This window comes from Lotus japonicus, chromosome 1 (assembly GCF_012489685.1).
Source record: "Lotus japonicus ecotype B-129 chromosome 1, LjGifu_v1.2".
Taxonomy (NCBI): domain Eukaryota; kingdom Viridiplantae; phylum Streptophyta; class Magnoliopsida; order Fabales; family Fabaceae; genus Lotus; species Lotus japonicus.
In genome coordinates, this window is record NC_080041.1 from 79,757,225 (window position 1) to 79,768,240 (window position 11,016).

At 34.6% G+C, this 11,016-nt stretch overlaps 1 protein-coding gene across 7 annotated transcripts; it reads left to right on the top strand.

The window, feature by feature from the left end:
* The first annotated feature begins 5,861 nt into the window (after positions 1 to 5,861).
* On the top strand, positions 5,862 to 10,372 carry LOC130717570 (squamosa promoter-binding-like protein 13A). Of its 7 annotated transcripts, none has more exons than XM_057567841.1 (5): positions 5,862 to 6,069; positions 6,219 to 6,281; positions 6,785 to 7,284; positions 8,335 to 8,468; positions 9,666 to 10,372. In XM_057567841.1, exons 3-5 carry the CDS (start codon positions 6,854 to 6,856, stop codon positions 10,232 to 10,234), a joined length of 1,134 nt encoding a protein of 377 aa, XP_057423824.1. In that variant the 5' UTR covers positions 5,862 to 6,069; positions 6,219 to 6,281; positions 6,785 to 6,853; the 3' UTR covers positions 10,235 to 10,372. The 7 variants fall into 7 exon arrangements, with proteins under 7 accessions (XP_057423824.1, XP_057423831.1, XP_057423860.1 ...); XM_057567848.1 differs by having other exon boundaries at positions 6,219 to 6,247; XM_057567877.1 differs by having other exon boundaries at positions 6,219 to 6,247; positions 6,909 to 7,284.
* The last annotated feature ends 644 nt before the right edge of the window (positions 10,373 to 11,016 follow it).

Here is an 11,016-nt window from a genome sequence, read left to right on the forward strand (position 1 = left end):
CTCTCTAACTTATTCCAATAAATTGCCACGTTGAAATTCATGTGGTTGGTGGCTTGGTGCAGGAATTTCATGGTTTCGATCCATATAGCAGTTCTGAATTCTAAATGCAGTTCATAGAAAGGATATCCAGATTAGATTAGACTGTTGGCCGAAATTGACTAAATATGGCAAAAGATGTATACGAGTTGTGTCAAAGTGGGAGTATATATATAATATAGACAATAAAAAGTTGTACTGATCGAGAACGAGACAATAAGTAAAGAAATTAAAGAGTGTTTGTGACGTGAATGATAAGGTCAAGAAGGAGAGGAGTAAGGGAGATTATATGGAGGCTACAAGTTGCACCCTCTGATTCAAAGATCATCTATATATAAATCACAAGAATAAGATAAGATACATAGCATGGGCAGACAATATGTATTTGTATTGGTGCATGCAAGTGCGGCATGCATGACTTTTGATTTGACATTCAAAGTGTTGTATTACGTATATATGATGGATCGGTTTGTAAATAGGTGGTTGGACGTGGCAAACAATGTGATAAATCAATTTTTTTTATTCCAATCTAAAGCTTTTAACAATTATTTATCAATTATTGATAGATGTGATCACAATTCACAAATGAAGATGACAAAGTGAAAAATGTTAATCTCTAAGGATAAGAGTTTTCAATTTTATGAATATACATCTTTTCCTATTTTCCTTATATGGTGGTTTTCGCTCAAAAAAATTTTTTTTGTTGATAATTACATTCGATGTATTGAAATTTGAGAATGTGTTAACAAATCTCATAATATCTGAAATCTGAAAGAAATTTAGACATTGTTAAAGTTCATTTGAATTCAACTTAAAACTAAATATGCACTACTAAACTAGAACATAAATGATTGTGTTGTGATCTCAGCTCTTAACCGTCTTAGGATATGAATATCTTCAGTAAGAATAATAGTGGATTTTCACGTGACATGTGAGGTTCTAGTAGAGTACCTTGTCTTAGAGCATCTCCAACCATGAGTTGCTAGATGGGTTGCTTAAACACTATTCTGGTGGACACAAAGTGTCACATAGGATTTAAGCAACTGATGCAGATTTCGCTCCAACCACGAGTTTTTATTTTACTTTTGGTTGGGTCTCATTATCATCTCATATATTTACTTCTGGTTGAGTCTTGAATGAAAGAGAAAATATAATATTTTAGTCAAAAAGCAACCACAAAGAGAATAAACAACAGTTGCTTAAATAAGCAACGTCGCTAAAATTTAAGCCACAGTGAACGATATGCCGCTATGCTCCAATGGTTCTCCCATAATAAGCAACGCCCTAAAAATAAGAACCTCTCTAAGGACATGCATTGGAGAGGCTCTTAGGATTATGATTGATATGTCATTGAGAATGTCTAGAACATTTGAGTTGTAGTATTCCTTTTGATTTTCTAGATTGTAAGGGATTGAGTCTAAATATTTCAACCGATAAATTCACCTAAGTCACGAAATATTTAGGTGGATAACGCTCATCATCATAAATTAACAAACCTTTGCAAAAGTTTATGAGTTGAAAATAATTAGTGGATTTAGTTTTTCTTTTTGGGTCAAAACATCATACTGCATTTTTTTTGGTCGAATCACCATACTTAGGCCCAATACAATATGGATTAGATGGCTCAAAGGCCCAACAACCCAACATATCATAGCCAAAAAAAATTAAGGAGTGATAATGGAAGAAAATAAATATTACTACTAATAAATAAGTAAAAAATGTAATAGATACATTTTCTAATTTTTTAAAAGAATTGACGAAAATCATTTGGGGGAAAAAACAAGATTTTTCTCAAACGGAAAAAAGACACAGAGATCCCTTCGCAGTTAGCATTAGAATACGTTTGCATTATCCTGAATCGTGCACTGCTCTGGAAGAAGAGCCGAAGAAGTGAAACTTCAACTGTAGTTGTCCACTCTCCCCTCACTGTGAGTCAATCTCTATCTATCACTGTCTATAACTTACTTTATCAGTGACCAAAAAAAAAAAACTTACTTTATCAACAACAACACATGATAGTGAATTTTCTTTCTCTCTTTCTCTTTTGCATATTTACTAGCGTTTTTACCTCGTGCGTTGCACGGCGAATATTGATCTCATTATTTAGACATGTATTAATAAATTAAGATACGAAAAAAAGATTAGCATTCAACCAAACAAAATAAATCACAATGAGTACCACACAAATTGCAAAGTTTGACAAAAACTTCATATATATTTAATCCTAAAATTATTTAAAATTATGAAAAATATATATAAATTAGATGAAAATTTGTTCTAGAGACTTAGTAAAAGTGGCAAGAGCTAGGAGACATAAGTGTTGGAGGGGAATGAAGAATACCTATGGAAATTTATGTGGTATATACTTCTATTTGTCATCGATTTGACAATTTCTCAAATAGAATATGTTATTTTCATTCAAATTTGAAATTGATTTTTGGAGAATTAAGACATGTCTATTGAAAATAAATTAAATCAATTCATTTGAATAATTTCGGATTTGTAATTTGTAACACCCCTGTCATAAGTCAAATTTGAGAATGACTTTTTGCTGGTTTTCAATCTTCCATTTCATGGTACTTAGTTTAAATTTAAATGACTAAAAAGTTAAGCATTAAAAACAAAAATATGTGGAATTAAAACAGTTTTATTTAACACCAGAAAAATCAAAGGCTCTTAATTAACTAAACAGTTTAATTTTTATAATTTAATCTTATTTCGTTATTTAATTAGATTTCCTTATTTAATTTAATTTCCTTATTTAAGTTCTCAACACTCAATATTTTTTTTAAAAAAAACCTAACCAATTAATGTTAAATGATCATCATAATTATACATAAAATTAAATCATTAATGTAATTATTTTAGTGAAAATATGTTTGACTAGATTGATCTAGTTCAAGGCTATTGTAAGCTATTCACATAACCAAGGAGAAAGACCAGGAGGAAGACGAAGCTACTGGAATTCTGCAGATGCCTCCAACCTTCGAGATGGGATTACGCTGTTCGTGGACGGCCTGGATGATAACGTGAAATATAGACAGCTGAGGAGGGCATTTGAAAAATTCGGGAAGGTTGAGAGGGTGTTCATTTCCAGGCACAAGAGAAGAGGAAGAAGGCTAAGATTTGGTTTCATACATTTCAGCTCAAGGAAGGATGGCAAAAGAGCTATGGAGAACTGGCATAGGCGAAGGCTTTATAGTACATTTTTTATGGTGATCCCGGCAAGGTTCCCCATGCCAAGAGGGAGAAAAAGAATAGAGCTGGAGAATAGGGACCGAAACGCCATGAGAATGATTCGGAAACGCAAAGAGATAGGGGCTATAAATGAAGAAGATCAAGGACGGAAAAAAGAAAGGGTCAGAAAGGAATGGAGGAGGAAACCGAGAATTTGAAAGGAATGGAGGATTTCCTTTAATTCAGTCAGAACAAGGTAATGTCTGGAATCGAACAAAGGTAACAAGGAATATGGTAGAGGGTTGCATTCTCAATGGGCTTCTATAGCTACATCATTTATGGGCCTCAAGTTACTATGCCAATTATAATTAGTTATTATTATTTCTATGTTTATTTCTAGTTTATTATTTAGATCATGTTCTAGAATATTCTACTTTCTATGATGGTGCCACATGTAAGGTCACCTTTCATCCCTTAGAGTGGATAGTTAGTATAAGTTGTATGGATTCCATTATGAAAGATTAACAAGAAAATTGACAAAGTTTTATTTTATTTTTTTCTTAGTTTTCTTTTGATTTTCTTCCTTTGATTTTACTTGGTAGAGTTTCTCTCTACCAATTTGGTGCTTCCATTATCGATCTCTTTCCTCCATTATGTCATGGTGTTCAGCTATGATGTGTTATCATCCATCCTTGCAGCTCAACATGATCCCAGATCCATTTTCTACACCCATTGTTCACCTTCCTACCCCGCCATTAATGGTGGATTTTCTGGACACATATATGCAGATCCTTGGTTCATGGACCAAGTAGCATATCAGCATACCCAACCACCAACAATCGAAACTCTACCAAGTAAAATCAAAGGAAGAAAATCAAAAGAAAACTAAAAAAAGAAATAAAATAAAACTTTGTCAATTTTCTTGTTAATCTTTCATAATGGAATCCATACAACTTATACTAACTATCCACTCTAAGGGATGAAATGTGACCTTACATGTGGCACCATCATAGAAAGTAGAATATTCTAGAACATGATTTAAATAATAAACTAGAAATAAACATAGAAATAATAATAACTAATTATAATTGGCATAGTAACTTGAGGCCCATAAATGATGTAGCTATAGAAGCCCATTGAGAATGCAACCCTCTACCAGTAGTGAACTGTTATTAATTATGTTTCATCTTAAGTAATGTCATTTCATCTCACTTTATTCTATATTTTCATCAATTTTTATTTTGAAAAAATTATCATCTCACGGGTGATCTGTATGCACGAGCCATGATTCCACATGAATTCTGAGTCAGAATCATAAGCACTGATTATGCAGTCCCTACAATTCATATCAGCATAGTGATTGGAGACATAAGGAGTAAAAACGATCACATGCTCGAGGTGTTTGTGTATAAAAACGTTTAATGGGGACTCAAATGTTGTCGTGGCTGAAATAAGCAAAGTATCTAAACCTGGAGCCCTCAGTATTAATAACGGGTCTCTACCTCAAGGCCCACCACCTAGCAAGAAACTCCATTCCATCATAACACTTAGACAGGACTAAACAAATTTAGAAAAAAGTTCACTTATTAAGTATCGGCACTAGTAGTAAATGTGTTTTCCTTTTGATTTAACCCAGCTGTCATAGTTCATAAGATTGAACAAGATTTTAGTGAGAAAGCTCTTTTTCTAATGTAAAGTGTTTTTGTTTGTCCACTCTCATTGCATGGAGCGTGAGCTATGGAGTACAATTTGTTATTTTTAAGTGAAAAATGTTGGTCAGCACACAATGGGTGTAGATACCGACGCAAGAATGGAAGTGAAGAAAAAAATAATGATAAATGTGATACGTAACAAACAGTAAGAGAAGAAAAATGAGATATATGTGAAGTGTTGTAGCTACTTATCAGAATTGTTTTTAAATTTCATATTTCAATAGGAGCATTTTTTTTTCTAACAACGTACACTTCACTATTTTTATACTGAAAATATTGGGTAGATATTGAATGAATGAGTGTAGACACATAGAGTGAGAAATGAAGAGAATAACAGAAGTAATGAATGCGACATACGATGTGATGTTATATGAAGTCTGAAATAGAGAAAAAAAATGAGATGTATGTGAGGTGTTTGTCCTATTTGATGTTTATATATTATGACTATTTTTAAATTTTACAGATATTTTTTTCTTCTAACACATGTATTTTCCATGAGAAATAGAGTCGTTGTAACTATGTTAATTTACGTTTACACACTTTCCTAGGTGCGTTTTTTTTTGGAACAATGACCTTGCTTATTTTAAAAGCACATTTTTTTTACTAAAAATGTAAATTAGCATTTTTACAAACTCACGTTTTACTCGAAAACATTCATATATCGGTAGAGTTAACTTTCCTATGACCGAATTTTTTTATCAGACTCAAATCTTAACCTTGGCTAAGTAAAATTAAATATATATCACTTGAACCTACCACCCCGGGTTGGGACACTTGCAACAGTAAACTAAATTCAAGAAAGAAAAGGAAAGACATGCCATGAAATGTGAAACATGATGCCACATGCCTTGTCTTAAGCATCCATTCCTTTGTACTTCATTTTCCAAACTCATAAAAGGTGAAAGCAACCAACAGCCTGTCCTTATTACATCCACTCTCCTTTCCTTTCTCTCTCAAGCTATCCATGTTGTGAAGGGAAAAAGGAGCCCTATATTTGGCAACATAAATTTTTTAAAATAATTGGTTCAAGTTAGCATATCATCCAACCCCTTTTTGCCTTTCACTGCTCTTCCTCTCTCACTCTCATTATCCATTCTCTTGTGTGCCCAAATCCACCATTTCATATTCTTTAAGTGGCTATCAGGTATGGTTTTCAGGGATTCTCTCTCTCTCACCTGACATACAATTACCTCATGTCATTTTAGAAATAATATTAAAGAAATAAGAGAAAAATGAAGTTTCTAAATTTTACTATTCACTCAATTGGGTACTCATGGATGGAATCCATGTCAGGGAACGAGTGGTCAGTGAAGGGAGATGAAGTAAGCATCCTTCTGCTGCTGCAACTGTGTGCAAGTACTCTCTTTCAATGAGTATTTATTGATTTCTTTACTTTTCTATTTCTGTGCTTCTAGTTGCTTCATTGAAATCTTTGTTGGGTAACCTGAATGAATGTTAGGTTCTACTAGTTTCCATGGAACACTTGTTACTAGATAGCTAGGTAGTCAAGTATTTAATTATGCATATTCACACTTCTGATGTAGTTTTCTTCATTGTACGGACATAAACCTGTCCAATGTATGTCTCATAAGTGCTTGTCTCTCACTGTCTAGTTTTTCAAATTTTAAGTTTTCATAATTTCCTCTTCCACTTTAATCATTTATCACATTCTATTCTTGTTGAACTGGAGTCTAGCTGTGATCCATATTACTCATATTTTTTTCTTGATTTAGTTTAGTTCCCCTTATTTATAGCCTTTTGTCTCAATTTTTATGAAACTGGTCATTTTGTTGCTAACTGCTTAATTCTTCTGTTGGCTTTCATACAATTGTGAATCATATGGTATAAACCAAACAAAGAGTGACATTGAGGAAGCAGAGCTGAGAACTGAAAAGTGAAAGTTTATTCCATTTTTACTTTTTTTTGTCATGGACTGGAATTTGAAGCCACATTCATGGGATTTTTCTGATGTGGATGAGGCAGCAACCTTGCCCAACGTAGAAACAATGGAAGATTCAAGCAGAATTGGAGTTCATAGGATGAAAGGGGTGTTTTCTGTTGACTTGAAGCTTGGTCAGGTGGGGAATTCTAGCACAGAACCAGCACTTCCCAAATCCAAAGATGCTGCTGCTGCTGAAGTCTCCAAAATGGGATCATCTTTTCCTTCAGGGTCTTCTAAGAGAGCTCGAGCCGTGAACAACGCGACCCTTACAGCGTTTTGCCTTGTGGATGGGTGCAGTTCTGATCTTAGTAATTGTAGAGATTATCATAGGCGCCATAAGGTCTGCGAACTTCATTCCAAGACCCCAGAGGTCACAATTGGTGGCATGAAGCAAAGGTTCTGCCAACAATGTAGCAGGTGTGTTTCATATGTATATCATTTAGTTGGGACATGTTGTTCTTTTGTTTAAAATAAGGTTATAAGGTTATGTATTTGTTTTTCTAGATTGCTTGTAAGTTGTAACTTCTCTTAGTTAATGCCTATATTTTTTCCTCTTTTCATTTTTCTACCTGATAGACAGCCAGTGCATGTTTTGAAACCCTATTACAATTATTCTGAAGCCATGATCAATTTGGGGAGAAACTTCTATGAATAGCTTATGGATTTCAGAATTGATTCCGGTGTAAAAAGAAAAAAAAAAAACTGACCCAAACATGCTCTATTGCATTTGCATCTGTATCTATTATTCAAGTGAGCTTCTACATGTAATCTTGCCTATTAACTAAGCATATTTGGTTTCACGTTTAAAAATTCCAGAATCAAATTTTCTACTAAAGAAGTTATTCCTAATAGCTTCTTCCAAAATCACTTCTCCTCCTAAGTCCTAACCTGATGACCTATCAAGTTTCGAAACACACTCTATTACTAAAGAAGTTATTCCTAATAGCTTCTACATGTTTGTTGCTTGATCACACCACTCTCATGCTAGAATGTACTAGTTTATAGTAACTTCATTTTAAATCTTTGTGTTTATGTCTATACTTGATGAATGGCACATTCTTAAATCCTCAGCAGAATCTATGATATCTGAGTGTTTGGAACACAATTACAGAACTTTTCATAGAATCTGAGAGAATTACTTGCTGTATTGATCTGCTAATAAACTGTGTATGTGTGTATTTTTACCTGTACTTCTGGTGAATCATGTTTAGAAACATTTCTACAATTGACTCTGAACCCAGAATCAATTATGGGGAGAAGCTTATGTGATTAGCTTGAATTTTAGAATTGCTTACATTCCATATTGCCGTGATATCATTCTTAAATGTATGAAAGTGCCGATCCAAACATGCTTAGTATCTCGTCTAAATTTGATTTTATTTGCTTGCATTTCCACTCCATAGTTCCATGATATCATTCTTATGTGCTTGAGTTCCTGAAATAATGATGAACCTTTCATTTTCGAAGGTTCCACTCGCTGGACCAATTTGATGAAAGAAAAAGAAGCTGCAGGAAACGTTTAGATGGACACAACCGACGTAGAAGAAAGCCTCAGCCAGAACCTCTCAAAGGACCGGGTAGTTTTTTGTCCAGTTACCAAGGTTTGCTCCTAGTTTCACCATATTATCTCAGTGGTCCCAAAATTCATGCCTAAATTTGATGCATGCATTAGCTAAAGATCCCTACACAGGTACACTAATCTCAAAATAGAAAGAACTTTCATGTGGTAACAAATGCACTAGGCTAGATCTAGATGAGTGCTCTGCCAATTGTACCTGATGGACTTAACATGGTCCATCTATGTCCACGCTCATGGCAATCTAGTGTCCACTATAATAATGTGTCGGTACATAAACCAAACAACATATTCTGATTTTGAGAGAGGAACCTAGACTATCATTTCTAGCCAATTACCTAGTCATGAAATTAATGTCAGTATCATTTATCTTTGATGCCTCGAATCTCTGGTTTGGAAAATGTATGATTCATGAACATCACTGTCAAAAACACAAAGTTACAGAAAAAAGTTCATGAATACCGCACTCGTCCTCTAGACCAGTTGGTCATAGAGACTCTAAATAAGTGCTGACCTGGTAGGCTGGCCTGCCCCGGCCCGCCGTGACCTGTAAAAAAGGTTTTTGAAAGCGGGTTCCAAGTGGGTTTTCGGGCTGAATTTCCCAACTCAAACCCTCCAAAGAAGACTGGCTAGGCCCATTTTGCCACCCTATCTAATAGCATTGTGAGACAACTATTCCATAAATTGCATGATGACATGTGAATGATTTTATACTATACTGACATTTTCCCCATTTACCACACACACGAAATCGGAATGAAATATTATGTTCTCCTTTGGGGATTGAGAACCTCTGACATCAAATAATGTCTCATTTCCTGTCTTAACTAATGAAATTATGCTATGTCAATTTAAAAATATATGAATATAACATTTATAACCTTACATGAAAGATTTTTAATTGACATGACACAATTTCATTGGTGGGACAGGGAATGAAACACCATTTGGGGACGAAGGATCTTGATCCCTCATTTGGTGTCCCGCCAATTAAATTGTGACTTGTCATTTAAAAAGTACCAATGTAAGTTTATAATTTCCATATCCATGCACTTCTTAATTAGAATGACAAAACTTGATTGGTGGGATATGAAGTGAGACACCAAAAGAAGACAAGGTATCTTAATCCCAGAAAGTATATATATTGGTTAATCCTCCCACCAGATAAATTATAAAACTTTAAGAAATTCAGTGTCTAAAATTTGATCACTACTTTTTTCAGGAAGTCAGTTGCTACCCTTCTCAAGTTCCACTGCTATGGTGAATCCAGGTTGGAGTGGTGGACTTGTTACTTCCAATGCAGGTGGTAGGCTTCACAACCACAACCAGCACCAACAAGTGCAGCATTTGGTTGATGAACGAGATTTTTTTCTTGGATCTTCTCCAACAAGCTACAAAGAAGAGAAGCAACTCTCATTCTTACACAATGACAATCCCTCCTCTACCACAATTGATAACCAACTTTCAGCTGCTTCTGTGAGCCACTTGCTTCTCAGGACAAGTTCAGTTCAGGACTCCCCTTGTGCTCTCTCTCTTCTGTCATCATCATATTCATCACAGACTCACGCACCTGGAAATGGTTTGGATCAAATGGTGCAGCCTCACGCAATGTCAATGTCCCTTATGGAGCCATTAGGCCTGAGCCTGCATGATAATAACAGCAGCTTAGAGTCCATGGACCCAGTCTTGGTTCATAGTGGGAGTGACCATTGTTCCTCAATGTATAACATGGGTTCTGATGGATCCCAGAGCAATGAAGCCCCTCAACTATTTCCTTTTCAATGGGAATAATTTTTTGGGAATTGGATGGAATGGGGTAGAATGAATAAAAATACACTTCCATTATTTGGATATTTTGCAATTAAATTGAATAAAGCTTTCACTCCATTATTTGGCTTGGCTAATTAATGGAATGATTATTTTTTATTATTCTTATCTAATTTTTTTATTATGCCTTTATAAGTTCCAAAACTTATTATTTTTCTATAAAGAAAAATATTAAGGACAACGATGGATAGACCAAAACTTAGTTAGACGAAACCCACGAATTAAATCACCACCATTTATTTACTTGATGCTGTCCAATTCTAGTTGTCCAACCACCGACTCTTTTTTTGTTACAAATAGCATTTCTCATAATCTAGTGTTTTTTTAAATTTGAATATCATCGACATTTATAATCCTGTGTCATAATTTAATAATATAACATTCTTCTTCTTATTTTTATTTTTATTATTGTTCTTATAGGTTCCTATTAACACGTACTTCAGCCACTTCACACATAACTCAACCATCACCCAGGGCAAAGGTCAAAGCTAGAGGACTACCGTTATGGTTGGTTCCTTTGATTTGTCTATCAAAAACATATTGACTAAATCAAATGATGAGATTCCTAACCTCATATGCCACTTATACTACACAATAATCGGCTCATGTTGTGCGATTGAGTTACCTTCCCAATGTACGACCTAGACCTCGAAATGATTGACATACACCGTGAAACAATCGACACACATCAAGTTGAACTAAAGGAGTGGTGTATGTCAATGAAAAATAGAGAAGTGGGGCTGGGG

Bases quoted from the DNA above. Each gene is read 5' to 3' on its own strand.
- LOC130717570 (XM_057567832.1), top strand. From the start codon at position 6,854: ATGGACTGGAATTTGAAGCCACATTCATGGGATTTTTCTGATGTGGAT. The intron at 7,285-8,334 runs GTGTGTTTCATA...TCATTTTCGAAG, and splicing joins TTCTGCCAACAATGTAGCAG to GTTCCACTCGCTGGACCAAT. The intron at 8,469-9,665 runs GTTTGCTCCTAG...TACTTTTTTCAG, and splicing joins TTTTTTGTCCAGTTACCAAG to GAAGTCAGTTGCTACCCTTC.